This window comes from Castanea sativa, chromosome 1 (assembly GCF_040712315.1).
Source record: "Castanea sativa cultivar Marrone di Chiusa Pesio chromosome 1, ASM4071231v1".
NCBI classification, from domain to species: Eukaryota; Viridiplantae; Streptophyta; class Magnoliopsida; order Fagales; family Fagaceae; genus Castanea; species Castanea sativa.
Genome location: NC_134013.1, coordinates 84,616,322 through 84,637,310, shown reverse-complemented (window position 1 = coordinate 84,637,310; position 20,989 = coordinate 84,616,322). Strand labels below are relative to the sequence as shown.

The 20,989-nt window shown below is 32.2% G+C and overlaps 1 protein-coding gene across 1 annotated transcript; it reads right to left on the bottom strand.

Annotated features, from left to right (window-relative positions):
* Positions 1-241: 241 nt before the first annotated feature.
* On the bottom strand, positions 242-4,760 carry LOC142622268 (putative receptor-like serine/threonine-protein kinase At5g57670). Its single transcript, XM_075795715.1, has 10 exons — positions 4,495-4,760; positions 4,102-4,220; positions 3,831-3,949; positions 3,636-3,736; positions 3,158-3,556; positions 1,906-2,160; positions 1,494-1,651; positions 1,190-1,405; positions 754-903; positions 242-661 (listed from the first exon to the last, which is right to left on the bottom strand). Exons 1-10 carry the CDS (start codon positions 4,625-4,627, stop codon positions 515-517), a joined length of 1,797 nt encoding a protein of 598 aa, XP_075651830.1. The 5' UTR covers positions 4,628-4,760; the 3' UTR covers positions 242-514.
* Between the last annotated feature and the right edge of the window lie 16,229 nt (positions 4,761-20,989).

Genomic DNA, 20,989 nt, shown 5'->3' with positions numbered 1-20,989 from the left:
TTTTTTTTTTTTTGTGGGCTGTGGTACATTAACATTACCAACTACCAAGTGTCCCAAATATTTAAACTATTTGAAAATATTGTATTTAATCATTTAACAATTATTCTAACAATATAAAAGGATCAAAGGAATTGCCTTTCAATTCTTCTAGAACATCCCAAATACAGATATGAAAGTACACTTGCCATGTAAAAACTAAAAAGCTGCATACTATTACATAATAATTTGATTATTGTATGAAGAACTCTAAATAAATTTCATTCTTGCTTAATAAAAATTATACTAAACTGTAACACATGAATCACACAGGACTCAATATAAAACAAAGAAAGAAAGAAATCTTTGAAACTTTTGTACTCTACTTAACCTCCAATCCAGTACTTCAAAATACATAAGTTACAAATAAGCAGCCAGCTTTTGATTTACTTCTTAGTCAAACTATATGATTCTCCTTTCACAAGAAACTCAAAATCATCAGATGGGAAAAAAGAGAAATCAAAATTGATCTATGTGCTCATAAATAATCCTCCAGAGAAATATCTGATGGAACATCATATCCAAAAACCATGGAGTAATCATCCAACTCATCTGAGGTAAACTTGGGAATCCTCCAGCTCTTTGCAACCCCAGAGTCATGGCCACTGGTTAGAAGCTCCAACACCTAAGGAATCAAGCAATGGTTTTATAATCAGATTGTGTTGCTTGTATGAATGGACTCAACATTGTATCTAAAAGAAGACACAAAACATGTACCTCACTCATTGATGGACGCCATACTGAGGATTGTCTTACACAGTAAGAAGCTGTTAGCACTACTCTATGCAACTGTTCCACATCATATTTGCCTTTCATTTTTGGATCAGCTAGTTGGGCAAGGTCTCCTGACTCCATAAGAGGCTTGGCCTACATATAAAAAAATCATTTTAGCAAATAGTTCTTGGATAAATTTGTTTAGAGCGTTAGAGATATCATGCCTAAGAGGGTCAAACCTATTGTAGGCTTATGTACTTGTACAACAATTAAACTAAACCCACGGTTAGCCTCAGGTTAACCTAAGGTTTTCTAATATATGAACCTTACATTATTTCTCAAATTTATTGTAGGCTCATGTACTTCTAGAGCATACAATAGGTTTGGGTTTCTTGGGCCATAATATCTCTATCACAAACATTGATGACAGTTTACATACCCAAACGAGGATATTTTGCTTTAATGAATCCACGGGCCTCCGCCCAGTGATGATCTCCAAAAGAAGAACCCCAAATGCAAAAACATCAATCTTTTCATCCACAATTCCATGCATGAAGTACTCTGGTGCTAGGTACCCAAATGTACCCTCAATTGGAATCACAGCATGGTGAGTCCATTTGTTAGGAAGCCACTTTGCAAGCCCAAAGTCAGTAATCTACACAAGAAAAAATTATGGGATTAAACTAAAACTGTCAAGAAAATTATCATTCAACAAAATTTCAGTAAGTGATTTGTGTCTTCACCTGGGGTTCATAATCTGGCCCAAGAAGGATATTTGAAGCCTTTATGTCACGATGTATTATTCGATGCTTACAACATTTATGAAGATAATGCAGACCCCTTGCAATTCCAATGACAATCTTATATCTAATTGACCACTCAAGTGACTTGCATGTTTTACCTGGTAATAGTTCAAACAGTTAATCCTTGCAAAATTAATTGAATTTCCCCTAACTGTCCTAAAATGGTGAAGTGCATTTGTTCTCATATAATGAATCCGTTTCTTCCTCCTTAAATCTGTCTGATTTTTTCGAAGGTATTTGCATATAATGTAATGATACTGTGCTTATTTAGAAGAAAAAAAAATGTAGTATTTTCAAAACAAAACAATGTGCATGTACTGAAATTGAAAAGAGAAATAGAGGCCCTTCTTACCATGCAATGCAGTGGACAAATTTCCATTTTGGGAGAAATTTAAAATTAGGTAGAGTCCATTTTCAAAACAGCACCCAAGCAAGTCAGCTGTATTAGGATGGGATACATGTCCAATTATACCCAATTCTGTGAGGAACTCTTTCTCCTTTTTAGCATCCGTGTTGTCCTTGGCCAACCTCTTCACTGCAATGGTTTTTCCATCAGAAAGATCACCTCTATATACTTCTGAATACCCGCCCTGGCCTACTATATAATCTGATGTTTGGTGCAAACAAACAGGAAAAAACATTTAGCCAATCTGTTGCTATGACAGATTACTAGCATATTCCTACAAAATATTGACACAAAATACTAGTAATTGTCTCAAGAACTTGAAAGGAACTTATAGAGTCAAACATGGATGGACCCAGTATTTCAAGCTGGGGGCGGAAATAAGTGAAATTTTTTTTTTCAAATACGCATCCACATTTTCTAGAATTGGAACATCAATATTCTCCAGAATTGGGGAATGAATATTTTCTAGAATTGGAACATCGGCATTTTTCAGAATTGGAATAGCAACATTAGTTGTTGGCAATACTACATTGACTTCCGAAGAATTTGAATCTTTCTTTTGAAAAAATAAAAAATTGTAGTTGATTTTCTCATGATTTACGAATAAGATAAGAATTATATATATTATCTCACAAATAGACTAATTGATGTTACTAAGTAAAGAAAAATACTAGAATTTAAGTAATATGCACAATGCATTTAATTATAAATTTAATATTTCTCACTGCTTTTCAATTTATAAATTTATCTAATTTCAAAGTACTAATTATAGGATTATGAGTTAATAATAGGTGCAAGTGAATCACTGTTATTTTAATAAATTTGTGTGACAATTTATTATATTATATAATTTATCTTTGTCTTTTGTCTTTGTATCTTTGTCTTTATCTTTTTTTTTTTTTTTTTCCATCACTCACCTAGTTTTGTCTTTGTATCTTTTCCTTTATTTTTTTTGTCACTCACCAGTCCCACTACCAACACAATGATTTTATTATGCACGGCCAACAAACACTACTATTTTTATCCCTTGAAAGTTGAATCACTTTTCCTATTGTGACTTGTCCCTATTTTATTGCCCAACTACCCTACAACAAACAGTCAAAGCCAGAGCTTATGCTGCAGCCATAAGAAATGTTGCTGAGACTAACACTGCCACAATTAATATCGTCAAAAGCTTTTAAGGCCTTTTCAATATTACCTTGGTGGAAGTTGTTTGTAGCATTGGAGATTTCCTCAAAGCTGAAGCACTTAATTAAAGGCTGCTTCATTTCTTTGTTGGATAAACTACCATTTCTTTTCCTTAATGGAGAACCAAAGAATGAGGCAATAAGTTTGCACGGAGACAGCTGCTGCTTCCTTGTCTTGGATTGGATTTTAAACTTGGAAGTGAGGGGAGGAGACTCCGTGTTGCTTGTGTCCCCAGTGCTAGAAGTATCATCTTCTGTGCTGTAAGATTCTCCCCTAAGTTCATCTAGTATAGTTGTTGGTGAATGGTTCTCTTTCTTCTTGTCCAAGAAAACAGGGTTTTGATAAAGGGAGGCTGCCCTGTCACTATGAATATTCCCCTTCGACCACCTTAAGTTCGATTGACAACTTTCTGCAAAAAATGACACATTAGAAGATTTTCTATTAAAGAAGTTCATATTCTATCCTGGATTTGTCTTTTTGAAAAGTACCTTCAGAATTTGGAGAATCTGTATCTAGATATTGTTGAGCTCTTCCACATTTTCCAATTGAAACCAATGTACAGCTATCTGGGGCATGCTTAAAGCAATACCTTGAGGAAAGAAAATTAAAGAGAGAAGAAAGTTTATCAACGACTTATCTATAGGAATGGAATTAAAGCTTTTACAACTAACCAGATTTCTTACCTATTTGTACTGTTTCTTGAGCCACGAAGAAGAAGAATGTCAGCTGAACTAGATTTCACTTCCTCAATCAAACCTTTTCCAACACTGGAGCTGAAACCCACTCTAGCTTCCAAATTTACCTGAAAATGGAATATCAATGAGCATTGTACCTTTAACTCTAGAAGGAAATTATTAAAATTTTGGAACATTGTTAAATTTATATATTATACTGAGTATTTGTGATATTTTCAGTAGGGCATATATAATTTTGACATATCACCAAGCCTAGTACCTGCTTAGACTGGCAAGTCTGGGCAAATTCTCCAAGAACAGATATGACATAGGCTTTAGCCTGGCGAAATTTTGATTGCTTTTTCTTTGCTAATTCATGCTTCTTCTTCTCATCACCAACTGTTGATTAACATAAGTAAGTTAAATTTGAGCTAATGCTACTCTTTTGATGACAAAAATCATGAAAAGGGTATGCACTCTAATAAACTCCCATAAGCAAATTATAAGAAAGCATGAAATGCAACAAGTGCTTAAGCTGGAAAATAATGCAAAAAGATAAATTCAGTAACCCTTTTCAAATTGTGATTTATGAGGTACTGACTTGAAATTTGAAAGACTAACAAACTTGACAAGCCGCAGGTATTTAAGTTTCATAAAGTTAAAACAGACTAACCAAGAATGTGTATGGCAACAATGGTGTCACTTGGATGGGCTAGGACTCTGATTGCCCATGAGAGAGCTTCTTTGCTGTCATCTGAGTCTAATGAGAGGCCTATGAGTATTTTAGAAGGCGCAGAAGGGATCATTGTCAATTGCGAATTGGCCGACAGGTTTTTAGTTTAGTTGAGTTCGTGCAAGGAGTTTCAGTTATTGGATTTTATGATTCTTGTCAACCATATATGAAAGGTGGGAGTGTCAGCTTTAGAATATTTAAGTGACAAAAACAGCATGATTAAGTTTCAGTTGAAAAGTGAGACCACCTCAGCTCTCATTGTAATGTATTCTTGTTTAAGAAGCATGTAAATCCTTTTACATTGGCAATAAAATTGATTACTCTGTCTAGAATTAAGTGTTATGGTTGGGTGCTTTGGGGTATAAGCAAAGGTGGTGGCCATATGTTTGATTTATCTTGCTCTATAAGCCAAACTAAGGCCTCTCCTCACACTAGTAATAAAAGTCCTACTTTGCTCGATTTGGTAGGAGAGTCTACTTGCCACTCAAATGTGGTTCCTCACTTTATCATGAATGAAACTTTGAGAGGACACTAACCGCTTCTAACTCCTTTTCATGGATAAGAGAGAGAGAGAGAGAGATTTGCAAATCATTGCCTGCCCATTTTCGATAATCTTTATTATAATGGGACAAAGTTCATTAGCTTGTCTTGGACTATACATCACATTCATTTTTAATATATATAAAATTTCAGTGATGCGAAATCCCAAAATATCACTGAAATACTTGCATCCAACAGCACGTGAATGTATCGTAGCATAAGGATCTTGACAGAAAATCTGATTCATTGTCCGGCTGTGAAAATCTAGATTTAAAAAAAAAAAAAAATTTATTAATAAGTTAACACAAAAAACTAACAGGTTTTAAACATTTCACTCTCCTACCCATTGTTATAAAAGAAGGATGAAGAAAGTACCGGTTGAGCTATAAAATTTCTCCTAGAGTTTACATATCTATGGTCCTTTGATAACATCTCACCTACCCAAATTTGTAACAGGACATAAATTCCAAGAAATATATGTTACATAATTCAGTTAAATAATTGTAACTTTTAGAACTAATGGAATTTTTTTTTATTACTATTCATTATGAAAATCAGTCATCTTTTCTTCTATCGCGCGATATGAGTATATGGCAAGCTTTCACATATGGAGTAGCACAGCTTGGCATTGCTTCGCGTTACCTACATTACAACTAATGTGGAAAACTTTGTGCTCTTCAACTTACACATGTGCCTTTATTTTCAAGCTTCATGGATGCTACTATTTTGGTTTTCGTCACTTCAACACCGAACAAGCCCAAAAACATGCAGTCCCTTGTGTGCAATTGGTTAGCTTATTTGTTTTTTTATTATTAAAGTTTATCTAAAAAAATATGTATGAAAAAAAAAAAAACCCAGTTTATTTAGAATGCGTTTGGATAGCACAGCACGTTCACGTCCAGCCCTTTTTTTTTTTTTTCCATGCGCATATGTCACTGTTCATTGGCCATGAACAGTGATTTTAGGCCAATGAACAGTACTTTTTGGGATGAACAGTAATTTTTACTCATTAAAAAATTATTTTTATACAGTATTTTTAGTTTTCAGTTTTCAGTAATAAGTTCTATCCAAACGGACTCTTAGAGTCATTTTATGTCTCATCTTTAAAGAAAATTAATTGACCAAAACCGTACCAATACAAAATATAATAGTAACCAAGAAAACATACTTCACAAAAGTTGCGCACCAGAATTTTAACAATCTGATTAAGGTTTAGATCTAACTAATAACATCAAGTGCAAATCAACTATAGATCTCGGATAATTATTATTTTTAGATTGACACTACCTGAAATTGGCGAACTGGGCAAAAGTATATTATTTTTCCATAACAGCTGACAACATTTTCTTGTAAAACCTTGGCCACAATAAAAAAAAATCGGTTGAACAAGAAAACACAAATGTATAATTGTTTTATGAAATTATTTTGTAAAACATTTTCCACACTCTTTCTTGCACAGATCAAAATACCCATTCTTCTCTTTTTCTCGCATAGACTCTCATCCCCCCTTCTTGATCTTTGCCGATCTACTGATGTAGTTGATCTGTAATGGCTGTCTGGGATTTTTTGCCACCGATCTGTAATGGGTTTTGGTTGTGGATATGTATATCCGCAATGAAAGAAAGTTTTCATATTTTATGTCCTGCCAAACACCAAAAAATGATTTCTAGAACATTTTCATGAATATTATCAAATACCGCAAAACAAATATTCATATCTACATTGAAAAATATTATACAACGAAACATACAAAACCATAAAGTGATAAAACCCTCTATTTTGTATTTTTTTTTATTTAAAAAAATCAAGTTTAATCCCAACCTCCCCCAAATAAAATAAAAGTTCATTTCAAGATATCTATGGGAGTTACATTTTAAGGATATTTATAATAATGTTAATACATATAATGTGTGTGAGTCCCTTTTTTTTAGATAGTTCCCAGACCCAATGCTGATGTGGGAACTTGGGTTTCTGAGAATAGGTTGGAGTAGAAGTTGGGTGAACTGGGTCCGATTTTTTGCAGCCTATTAGGGTCATTATATGAATCGGTCTATGCGTAAGTTACATAGAACTCCACAAGGCAAAATAGTGCTTTCTCCTAAGCAATAAAATATCATTGTAAGTATTTGAATGTTACAAAATGACATTTTATTCTTATGAAATGAGTAAAAAAAATAATTCATAATATTCACAATAGAAAAGAGATTAAAAATAAAATATTTAAAGCTTATCTTTTATTGTGCAAACTACTTTATGTGCCAGATGTTCTTCACTTGGTTCCTTAGGAAAGAGATCCCGGTAGTTCCTCCATGGTGATTCTTTTGGAAAAGATGTTGTAGTGATTCCTCTACCGAACTTTGGTGCTGTATTATTCTAATATTCTGTGGTAGTTCCCCAAGGATAGTATATACCATGGTTCCTTGAGCATAATGTTGTGGTTCCTAAAGTGTGATGTCATGGTTCCCAAGTCATGATCTTGTGGTTCCCAGAGCATAAAGTCGTGGTTCCTTGAACTATTAAGTCTTTAATCCATGGAACCCAAAATGCTGGTTCCTTGAACCAAAGGGCCTTTAATTTGGGGAACCTGAAATATTGGTTTAGGCGACAAGATTTCTCTCCATACTTATTGTGTAATTGATTTTGTTTTTTCCCTTTATCTCTGTAGGTTCTGCATAAGAACAACTATATAATCCAAATATTCTTAGATGATTGTTAGTTCCTTCTGGTTAGAATATGCATTCTAAAACATATACATATATATGAATAAACTTCATAAAAAATGGGCCAGCTAAGAGATCCTTGGCCCCAATTCTCACAGACTTAGTGTTTTTGCACAAGATTTGTGGGATTTGGAACTCAAATCCAAGTTGTATTAATTGGACATCTCCTTCCAAGATAGTCAGGCGAGGAAGATTTTGTGGTAGAGAGTGAGATCTAATGTTTGCATGTTTTTGTATGAGTTTCTTTAGAGGCTAAGTGATATTTTTGAAGATCTTGAAGGATATGGGACGAAATCCTCATTTTGGCTCTTTTGTTTTGTTCTTTCTTTCTCCCTCTTAGAACTCTCCTTTTGTTATGTTTTAGTGTTCCTTTTATAATGGACATGGCCTTGTTCCTCCATACGAGGATGTCCTTGGTTTGCTGGGTAAACCATGTCCTCTAACAAAAATCTGAAGGACTTCATTGGGCAGAGGGTTAGCTTAGTTTGGTAATTTAATTCAAAAAGTATCTGGCTTTAGTTACAAATGGAAGATGCCTTCTTGGAAAGTCAAAGGAGTGGGTGAGATATTTAATGCAATGGATGATAGCTTGACTGATAAGGACAATTAAGAGGAAGTTGTGGGGAGATGACATGCAAACGGAGGAACTGAGTTAGGCCATTGGTTCATGCATTCCAAGCAAATACACTAACCAAGGGAAAAACTACAAGTTTCTCCTTTCACCAGAAATTACTCCCTTACCGACCAAACCACTTCTCCCTTACTACCAATTTGAGATTCCATAGGTTTGGACCATGGGTTAAAAAGTTGATGCCTGATTTGCTTGGTACTTCATGGCTTTTTGCTAGGAATCTGAATATTTATGTTGGCTTTCCTATGTGTCAGTCAAGGTTCTCTTCTCAAGGTTTTAAAAGGACGTTTCAAAGGTCCTAGAATCTTGACGTTGACTCTTCTTGGTTTGGTCTTTTTCCTAGAAATGACATAGATTCCTCCTTGCAATGGATGAGCTTGGAAACCCTCTGACCATCCTTCCCCTTGCTACATGTCCTTTGCCCTGATTGAGGTCCCTCGGTTCCTTCACTAGGTTCTAACCTCAAGGCCACCACTTGTCCTTTTCACTTCTCTCTGCCTCCCGAAAACTTGATTTTGATAAGACATCCAACTGGGTGTGCACGGTAAGTGTGCATGGCTTCCTTGTCACCTTTTGGACCTTAACCAGGTGTAGGGAAATATAAACTTTCAAAGCCTAAACTAGCATGGTAAGTGTGCATGGCTTTTAGTTTTAGTTTTTATTTTTGAGAAATGGTTAGAATTTGTTTTTATATACTTAAAAAAAAGAACAGAGATTATGTCCTCCAAAGCCAATGTCCAAACAAATGAAAATGATTTTTTTTTTTTTAAAAGAGAAAAAAAGAAAAAGAAAAAAATTCTACAGAAAAAAGAATCACAAAACTCCTTACTTGTCAACAGGCATTGAGTGGACAAGATTTATACGCACGACAGAAGGGCAAAGTATATATAGGCACTCTTTATGATTTTATTTAGTTATGTTTCAAATATGTAACTGTTGGTATCATTATTGGATAACAACACAAATAGAAAATAACTAGCCGTTAACCTGTGCAATGCACGAAAACCTTTATTGATTATGAAACTATATAATTGCATAAATTGCTCCTATTTGACTTGAATTTGTGTTACAATTTGATGAAGAAGTCAAAGTTTAAAATATTCAAGAATCGGAAGATTCATTACCTAAGAATTGTTGAAAAAAAAAAAAAAAAAAAAAAAATATATATATATATATATATATATATATATATATATATAATATGGCCACACAATAGAGAAATATAAGAGAAATATTTGTTATCTTCAAAAGAATTACCCATTGTATAGTTGTTGAAATCTACCAAACATGTTTAGATATTGCTAAAATTAACGCAAAAATTTAGATATTAAAACTTCTAAAATGCCAAAAAAATAATTTTAAAAAATTAGAAGATTCCAAACCCATAATTATTGAAACAATAGGAAAAATATATGACTACAGTCATTACACACAAAAGAGAAATATAAGAAAAAGATGTCGTTGAAATATGCCAGACGGTTTCATATGATGTAAAAAAAATAAACCCAAAAATTCAAATGAAACTAAAGAATTAGAAAATTTGGTGCCTACAAATTATTGAAACAAAATATAAACAAAACAAAAATATGTAACTACACATAGAGCAATATAAAAGAAAGATATTCTACCCTCAAAAGAATAGTCCATTGCTATAATTAACGAAAAAGAAAATTTCAAATGTTATAAAAAAATTAACCAAAAAGTCAATAGTTAAAACCTAATGGAATTATTTAGATGAAACAATCTACTGGTGGGTTGAACCTTACCTTAGGATAATAGCTTGTTGTTGAGACTTGAGATCAAAATTATATATATATATATATATATATATATATATATATATATATATATATATATATAATGCAATTTCTTTTTCTTCCTCACCAATCAAGCAGTAACCAATGAGAGCCATCTATGCTAGTGCCAATAATTGCTCCACCAAGCAGTTAGTCTCCCAAAGTTCTAATATATTATGATCTTTTAGTATTCGAAGAGTTCAATTATTATATATACATAATTTTTTTTTAAAAAAAACTCTTCAATCTATTTAATAATACAATTTAGATTTTGATTTGGTTTTGTTTAAACAAAACGTTTGATATATACATGGTATTAATGTAGAGTTCAAGAATTTAAGGTATTTGATTTTTACTTAGACTTATTTTAAGTGAAGAATATATATACATGGTTAGTTGGTGTTTTTTTTTTTTTATGAAAATTTGTGTTCTTTAGAACTCTACTTTGGATTGATACAATTTATGTTTGTATTTTTAAATTGTTATTTTTATTTTCAATCTAATTGAAGAAATTAAAAAATAAAATAAATTATAATAAGGTGTAAAATTTTTAAATAATTTTGTTTTAAAAAATAATAATGATGTGGCAAGTTCTGGAGAGGTCAACAAAAAGTCAAAAACTTCGATTTAAGTTTGAGTTTGAGTTTAAGTTGGATTTGTTGGAGAGATAGAGTTTCACTCCTTGTTAAGTTTGGATAAAATAAAAAGAACTTTATTTTAAAAAAATGATAATGAAGAGTTTGAGTTTAAATTGGAATTGTTAGAGAGATAGAGTTTCACTCCTTGTTAAATTTGGACTAAACAAAAATAATTTTATTTAAATATTAATGATAATGGTGAGTTTAAATTTAAATTGGATTTGTTAGAGAGATAGACTTTCACTCATTGTTAAGTTTGGACTAAATAAAAATAATTTTATATTAAATAAAATGATAATTTCATTTGATTATTGTGCTGACGTGGAAAATTGTGGGAATTTCAGAAGTTTTGGTTTTTTATTTAAATATTAATGATAATGATGAGTTTGACTTTAAATTAGACTTGTTAGAAAGATAGAATTTCACTTCTTATTAAATTTGGACTAAACAAAACTAATTTTATTTAAATGAAATGATAGTTTTATTTAAATATTATGCTTACGTGAAAAATTGTGGGAGTTTCAGAGGTTTTAGTTATATATATATATATATATATATATATATATATATATAAATAATATTATGCTTACGTGAAAAATTGTAAGAGTTTCAAAAGTTTTAGTTATATATATAGATAGATAGATTATAAGTACCCCTTATGATTTTGTTCAGTATAGTTTTAGAGATGTAACCGCTAGTATCTTTATTTGATAATGACAAAAGGAGCATAATTATAAGCACCGCATACGATTTTGTTTAGCGCAATTTTAGAAATTTAATTGATGATACCTTTATTAGATAACAACAAAAAGAGAGCTTTTTTCCTCCCTTACAAGATTTTTAAATAGAAGCACCCTTGGCCTCTTTTTGTTATTCAAAAAAAGGGGAAAGCTTTTTTCTCCCTTATAAGTTGTGAGTCCCAGTTTCGATAGTTCCCAGGCCTAGTGTTGATACAGGGTGTTGGTTCACTAAAAGGGATGGGTAGGTGTTGGGTGGACTGGGTTTGGCTCACCACGAACCACTTAGGCCGTTATATGAACCAATATGTGTACAAGACAAATGAACAAAATGAAGGAACAACAGATACACAATGTAAAGTAGAAACAATGGTGATTATGAATGTCTCAAAGAAGGTTATGTTTATTTGATTAAGTCAAGTGTTAGAGTACATTAGGTCCCACCCTTATGAGGATACTTCACAAGGCTTAATAGGCCTCAAAGATCACGGACTTGGCTAGCCTTCTTTTGGGTTCTCAAGACTTGTGAAATTTGAGTCCCTTGAATTTGAGTGGCTCCTTAAATATCTAGACACAAGACCTTCTATAATGCCTCTCTTCTCTTAATGAACTCAACTTAAAACTCAAGAAAACTTAAAAACCTTCTTCTTGTATTGCTCTCTTAGTCTTGTGTGTCAGAATGCCTCCCACTCTGCCTTCCTTGCTTCTATCTCCCTTTTATAGTACTCTTGGAGGACTTCAAAATTACTGTTCTTTCCCTTTGTTCTTCTGGATACAATAGCTAGTTTCCTTTGCTTGAAAAGTTGGTGGTTGGTTTTTTCCTTATTTCTTCTTATTTTGCTCTCTTGGGAACTTGTATTTGAAAATTCATTCACTGACTTTCTACTCATGGAACCTCATTTCTTGGGACAAATTCAGATTATCCTTTTATATCAATGTTGCATGATCTTCTTCCAATGCTTTAAAGGGACATTTCAAAATCCTAGGAATTTGATATTGACTTTTCTTGGTTTGGCCTTTTCTAAAAATGGGGTGGATTCATTCTTGCTAATGGTGGACTTAAAAATCCTCTGACCGTCCTTCCTCTTACTCCATGTTCTCTGCCTTGCCTGAGGTCCCTTGGTTCCTTCACCAGATCTTGATCTTGAAACCATCACTTGTCCCTATCACTTCTTTCTACCTTAAAGGAACTTGACTTTAACAAGACTTCCCACAGTTTCTTTCATTTTCAAAATGGGCATGGTTTGTTCCTAGACTATCTTGTAAGTTGTCCACGTCCTACTCAACATCTTTCAGACTTCTTTAAGGGACCCACTTCTTGGGAATAGAGGACCCGTTAGTAGCCTAAGCTTGGGTCCTCTCCCTTCCCAAGCCTCTTTGATTTTCTTTATTCATTGGATCTTTGGGCCGTCATGTCCTTCTTATTTTTATAGGCTAGGCTTCCTCTTATTAAGGCCGACGACCCTCGTTTTTGTCTCTATGGGTTAGGCTTCCTTGTCTTCATGGGTTGGATTCTTATCATATTTTGGACCTCAACATAAGTTTTTTAAATATAAGAGCCCTTGGCCTCTTTTTGTTATTCAAGAGGTTTTTGGGCCTATAAAATAGGCCAATGAATTTTCAAGCTCTCCCGCAAAATTCTAGTCAATTGTTGACATTTTCCAGTGACCCTTGATGTAGATTTCTTTGAAATAAATTAAGTTTTTGTAGTCACCATGGGAAAGATACATAATGAAGGTTTTTGAAATCATTAGCACAACTTACAATATTAGTTTTTCAAAATTTGAAATTCATTTTAACATTATTAGAAGTCATTTCTTTTTATGTGATAGTGGTAGCTTGTTAATATATTGGATTATTATTATTATTGAAAGATATTTATGGGAGTTACAAATTAAGAATTTTTATAATAATATAAATAAATATGATGGGTAGGAAAATATAAACTTTTAAAACCAATACTAATACGGTTGTGTGTGCGCGTTGCTTTTTGTGCTTGTTTTGATTTTATAGAAATGGTTAGAAAAATTACTCATAATTTTAAAAAATGAACATACACACTACATCAATTATTGAACTCTTACAATTTCGCTTAACACTATTTCAGAAATATAATCGTTGGTATCTTTATTGGATAACGACAGAAAGAGAAAGTAAATATAAATACCTATATTAGATAACAATAGGAAGATAATTTTTTTTTTCTTTTATCATAACAATCATACATTTATCATGTAAAAGGGGCTAGTGAACTTCCGCATGTCACACATGCATCAGCTAGAGGCTAGAGCTTGGTGATGGTGGGATACATGTGTCACTTGTTTGTGTTTGTGTTAGGTTTTAGTGGGATCCAAATGGCTTAATTTGAGTGGCCACCAAGCTGTACATGTGAATTTACCAAACTTGAGAGCTTGGTGATAATGAATTGCATATGAACTTTCAAAAAAAAAAGAAAAAAGAATTGCATATGAATTTACCCATCATTTATTGAAACAGTAACAAAAAAAAGGTTATGTCCTTCAAACAAATGAAAAATTAATGAATCAAAAAGAAACAAACAAAAGAGAGAATGAGATCATAAATAATAAAAAAAAGAATCTAAAGAAGGGAAAAAAATCAAGAAATTATGTACTTGCCAACAAGCATTGAATGGGCAAGATTTGTACGCTCGTCCAAAAGAGGGAATAAACATAAGCAACTCTTACAAATTTGGCTTAGCGCGGTTTCAAAGATGTAACCGCTAATATCTTTATTGGATATATAATGACAAAAAAAGATTGTAAACATAAGCATCTAATACGATTTTGTTCAATGTGCTTTTGGAAATGTAACATTTGGTACCTTTATTGGATATCAATAGAAAGAGGGTTTTTTTCTCCCTGATCATAACAATCATACATTAATCACATAAAAGGGGCTTGTGAACTTCCGCATGTCACACATGCATGAGCTATAACTTGATGATAGTGGGATACATGTGTCACTTGTGTGTGTGTGTGTTAGGATTTAGTGGGATCCAAGTGGCTTCATTTGAGTGGCCACCGAGATGTGCATGTAAATTTACCAAACACGAGAGCTTGGTGATAATAGGTTGAATGTAAATTTATCTAACTATTATTAATTAAAACAATAATAAGACAAAGATTATATACTCCAAAAAAGTGAAAAATGAATAAAAAAGAAAGAAAAAAAAATATTAATGAAATTATAAAGAAAAATGAATGTAAATGAGAAAAAAAAATCCAGAAATTCCTTACCAGGGCAAGAAAAATGAATGTAAATAAGAAACTCTTACAGTTTCGCTTAGCATGATTTTAGAGACGTAATTGTTGGTATCTTTTTTGGATAATGACAGAAAGAGAGAGCAAATGTAAGTACTTCTTACAGTTTCGTTCAATGCGGTTTTAGAAATGTAACCTCCGGTACCTTTACTGGTTAACAATAAAGAGACGGTTCTTTTCTTCCTTATCATAACAATCATACATTCAAATAATACGTGGGTTTCAGTTAGCTCAGTTGGTAAAGTCTCTTATGATTATATAAGAGATCTGAGGTTCAATCCCCGCCTACACCAAAAACTGATTGGTGTCTTGGTCTAATAACAAAGATCAATTATCAGGAGCGGACGTCATAGGTTGAAATTCTCTATAAAAAAAAAAAAAATTTCAAAAAAAAAATCATACATTAATCATATAAAAGAGCAATTGGACTTCCACATGCCAGACATGCATGGGATCTTGGTATCAGTGAATTTCACATGTAACGTACACATGCATAAGCTATAGCTTGATGATAGTGGGATACAGGCGTTACTTGTGTGTGTGCGCGCGTGTGTGTGTTTGGTTTTAGTGATCCAAATGGCTTAATTAAAGTGGCCACCAAGATTTGCATGTGAACTTACCAAACATTAGAGCTCGGTGATAATGGGTTGCATGTGAATTTAAACAACTATCATTTATAGAAAAAGTAACAAAACAAAGGTTATAATCTCTAAACAAATGAAAAATGAATTAAAAAGAAAGAAAAAAAAGGAACAAAATCATAAAGAGAAATTAATCTAAATTAAAAGAGGGAAAATCAAGAAATTATTTAGTTGCCAACGAGCATTGAATGGGCAAGACTTGTACACTCAACCGAAAGAGAGAGTAAACATAAGCAACGCTTACAATTTCGCTTAGCATTGTTTCAGAGATGTAAGCGATGGTTTCTTTATTGGATAATGACAGAAAGAGAGAGTAAATATAAGCACTCCTTATGATTTCGTTCATATGCGATTTTAGAAATGTAACCTCCAGCACATTTATTGGATAACAATATAAATAGTTTTTTTTTTCTCCCTTATAGTAAGAACCATATATTACATATAAAAGGAGCCAGTAGACTTCCACATGTCACACATGCATGAGGGCTTGGTGTTGGTGAATTTCACATGTCACACATGCATGAGCGGAATACATGTGTCACTTGTGTAGTATAGAAGAATAAATACATAGTTTTTTTTTCCCTCTATTATTATTACATGACTTTTAAATATAAGCACCCCCTTCATCTCTTTTTGTTATTTCAAGAAATTTTTTTTGAGTTGGCCCTCACACACAAATTAGTCAATTATTGACATTTTCTCTAGTGGCCCTGGAAGTAGCTTTCTCAAAATAATTCAAGTATTTTGTTGTCACCATTGGAAAAGATCTATAATAAAGGTTTTTGAAATCACTAACACAACTTACAATAGTAGTTTTTTGGAATTTTAATAATGGTTCTAAGCATTATTAGAAGTTTTTTTCTTCTTTTTCTTTGACAGTGGTGACTTGTTGATACGTTAGATTATTATTATTATTATTAAATTTGGTTTTTAGAAAGAAAAACAATTAGTGTTGTGACATGATCATATGCATGTGTATAATTAGAAAACTCAATTGAAATTTGTCAAGACGAATTGTTATAAATCAATAATTTCTGCTAACCTCACCTTTTTGTGTGATTTTTATTTTTTATTTTTTAAGTTAACCATCAATTTTGGATCTGAGTACCTTATATGCTATTGAGCTATATTCTAACCTTGTATTCTAAGTTTCTAACGCAATCACATAACAAAAAATCCTTAATTGCTTCAAGTATATATTGCTACTGAAATTTGACTTATTTTATACTACTACCCTTGCCTGTAGATCCACCCTTGAATTCATGTACTCTCTAACTTGTTCAAGATAGAATTCCCTTATTTTTATAGTTTATGCACAATTCTGAATCTCCCAAACTTCCAAAACTATATATCTTGTATACTCTATTTTGTTCTGTCATTATGATGCATTGTTTCTCACAAATATGCCTCTCGATGATGAATGATTAAGTGATTTGCCTAAATAGCATTCTCCTCCCTTCACTTGCATTTACATAGTTGTATTTTGTCTTATCTTTTATTTTTCCATATTTTCACATTACAAGAACTTTGGCTCCTCATCGCTAATAAGTAAATATCATATTGGTGACAACTAATTGCTATCACTAATAGATTGTTGTTAATAAATACGATGGAATGAAAAAAAATTCACCAGAAGATATTAGTGGTGATAACTTAATTTTTAGTGACAATAATAGTCATTGTCGATAATCATTTAGCGACGACATTGATCAGTAATATTTATAAATGCCGTGTATCTTTTAAATTAACTTTGCTATGTTCCAAGTTTTTATGATTTTTTTTTCTTTATTTTAGACTTGGTCAAAAAAAAAATATATATATATATATATATATAATTAAAATTTTATGGTTTTAAACTAGAGAGCTTTGAACTTAGTCTAAAACGACGTACTAATGTTTGAACTCAAGTTGAGTTTAATTAATTTAAAACCTCATACAAGGCTCATTAGCTCCATTTGATTAATTGGGTGAGAAAATTGTGTCTCATTTGGAGCAAGTATAGTGAAAATCGTCAAGCCTATCCCACTTAGTCTTTGGTGAGTTACCATATGTTTTACAAGAGTGCATGCTATTTGCAACAAGATTTCGAATTTTAATGAAAAAATGAAACATCAGTTGAAATGATTTGGTTTTGGCAATGACATGTTCTTTGTCGGTATAAGCTTTTGTGTTTAGTGACGACAATTCTCATTTCATTGCTAACACTTCTAGCAATACATTGTTTTAATTTCATATGACAATTCACATTTTCATAAAATATTTGTGATATTTTCACCTTGCATTGTTGAATCTTATCTCTTCATAAATTCAACTTTAAAACCCCTACTTATAGTAAGATTAACTATTATTTCAATCTTTTAACTTATTAAGGTTTTAAAATTTTCAGCTTAATTTCACGATATTTTTGTATGGAGTGTCCACAATTCTTTAATTGTGATGCATTACTATCACCATTTTCATTCCCAAATGGAAATTGTAATTTGCAAGATAATTCAGGACTTTATTTTCCTCTAATGTTTTCTGGATTTTGCATACTTTCTTACATTATATTTAATTGGACAATCATCTATACTTTGCCAAATTTGAGATATTTAATTTTGCACTTGTGAGAGCAACAACATTTACCTTGTACACATTTTATGACAAGGCAAACACCATACATTGGCTCTTTTTAATTTTAATTTTTGTTTTTACCATAAATAAGATGTAATTGTTTTAAAAATCAAACCAAATTGGCTGGTTCGATTAGTTCAACCAAGAATCGAGAGCCAGTCCAATCTGGTCCGATAAAAACCCCTAAAACCGGTCAAAAACTAGGTTGAACCGAAAATTTTAAAAAAAGGGTTTGGCTGTCGGTTTGGTTTTTAAAACCATGGATGTAACTTCAAAAAGTTAACCAAGGTTAACTTGAATATTACCATTTGCGTATATTGGCGGAGATCTCGATGTTGACTGAATTTAAAAAGCCTTCTTCTCACCATTCATGCATGTTAGGTGAAGATCGCGTGGTTGTTCTACTCTGTTCCAGGTGAGAACGATTCTACATAGTTAGGGTTTATAAGGGAAGTTATTTTTGACCATTGTCCTTGATCATTGCTAATAATTTTAAGCATTCATATCCTTAGTTGATTTCTTAGTCTTGCCTTTTGATATCTCAATTGATCTTTTGTGCCCCTAATTATGTAGTATAATTTTTCCCCTGAAGGTTCAATTATTTAATATATGCTCTTAAATTATTCAATTAAGTAGTGTAGTTTTGCCCTTAATTGGTCTAGTTATTCTCACCATTTATGCTAGGTGAAAATCTGGGGGTTGTTTCTCATTTTCAGGTGAGAATGATCCACATAGTTAGGATTTGTGAGGAAAGTTATTTCAGACAATTTTCTATGATGTATTGGCAATAATTTTATGAATTTTCTATGATTTTGTTATATTTTATTTTTTGATATCTCAATTGATCTTTTGTACCCATAATTATACATGTATTTTTTTTATACAAGATAAAAATTCTATTCTAACATAATCTAAGTGTATATATATGTAAAACTCTCTTTTAGAGACTTGAATCTTGGCTATTACCTCCACTATCCCATAAGAACTTTGTATTTATGAAGTGACTATCACATTAAGGATGCACGGTGATCTAATTATTGATGTATTGTTTTGCCCCCGAATGGTTCAATTATCTATGTTGGGCTTGTCCTCACATTTAGAATCCTATTTTCCATTTGATCTATTATTCCATTTATATTTCTGATCCCTTATTCAATTGTTTATGTCTTGTAGATTATCATTATTATTATCAACATCTTCATCACATCACATCACATTTCCGCATAAAAAAATTGTTTTTACTTTTATATAGTACTACAATTATTATATTACTAAATTGTATTATAAATGTATTTATTTTTTTACCCTATAATTCAAAAAGGATCTCTATTTAGTAACAGAAAATTATTAATTCTGTGAACATACCAAAGAAAAAGAAGTGCATACTTTTTCCGTTTCAAAAAATGTTATATTTTGCAAATTAGTTATCGAGTTTAAAATTTTATCAACAATATGAATTTGATTTTGAAAAGCTTAAACCGTAGAGGTTATGGAAGGGTAAACTCAATAGAAAATTATAGGTCTTTTTTTAATAATAATAAAAAAAAAGTTCATTTTCTAAGGAAGTCTTTTTTCATTCAAAGTTAAATTTTGCTATAATGAGCCCCGACTCAACTGGCACGTCTTTCATTCCAAATGTGGTTCAACAAAAGATTGCAATTTCCAATTTTAAACATGATTGACATGGACAGAAACCCAAAGTAGATTTTTAAGTAGTTAACACAAACACTAGGTTTCAGTTTCGTTTTAGTCTAGCTAGAAATTTTATGTATATTGTCGATTATTGAATTATTATTACCTTGTAACACGAGAAAGCTTATAAATGTTTATGTAGGTTCATAATGAGGAGACAAAGACTGACTGATATAGCTTGGCAATACTGCCAAATGATTGATGGAAACCATTGTCATGTTCGTTGCAATTTTTGTGGACACACCATGTGGGGTGGCGTGAGTCGTCTCAAGCAACACCTTGCTCAAAAAAGAGGAGATGTGATTGCATGTAACAAGTGCCCTCACGATGTGATTAAGCTGATGCAGGAACATCTTATCGAGCTCTCACTTAAGAGGGAGAGTATCGAAAGGATGAACCGAGAAAAGTTGGAGAATATGAAAAAGATGTACGTTGAACCTCATGCTCCACCACATGATGCTCCTAATACAGAAGAGATTGATGCAGAGGAGAAAGCTTCAATCGAGCAAGCTATCAAAGAAAGCCTCGAGACACTTCAGATGGAAAAGGAGAGAGCTAAACGTGATGCTGATGATGAACTCGAGGCTGCTTGTCGTGAGAGTATGCAGTATTACAGGGAAGAGTCAAGGAGGCGTGGAAAGGGCTCTAGCAGTTCTCGACCTGGACCATCATCATATTATGAGATTATTGACTATGACGACAGTGATTTCAGTGATTTCAGCTTCGAATAAGCTGATGTGTTTCTTTTAAGAGTAATGTTTGGACAAGCACATCTGATTAAATTACCAAATATACTTTCATGAGCTGAAGTTATCTAGAAACTTTATTAATTACTAGACAATGTATATTTTAATTAACCATGTTTCTTTGTGGTATGAAAGTATGATTGCATCAAATCTCACATTATCATTGTGGTTTATCTTATAGATATATAATTTGTTGTTTTTCTAAAATTTAATTTAATCCCTTGATTTTTGCTTTAATTTTTAAATTAGTCCCTAAGATTTTTTTTTTTCAATTTAGTGATATAGTCCAAAGGGCAAAATTTAGATACAGAACATAGATGTTGTATCCTAGTCAAAATTAGTCTATGTGGCCCTTTTGTCCAAATTTGTTAGCAAACCACTTAGTTTAAATATCTTTTAA

Coding starts and splice junctions, on each gene's coding strand:
- LOC142622268 (XM_075795715.1), bottom strand. CDS start 4,627: ATGATCCCTTCTGCGCCTTCTAAAATACTCATAGGCCTCTCATTAGAC. Junction 3,557..3,635: donor AGATTCTCCAAATTCTGAAG/GTACTTTTCAAA, acceptor CATTTTTTGCAG/AAAGTTGTCAATCGAACTTA. Junction 1,406..1,493: donor GGCCAGATTATGAACCCCAG/GTGAAGACACAA, acceptor TTTCTTGTGTAG/ATTACTGACTTTGGGCTTGC.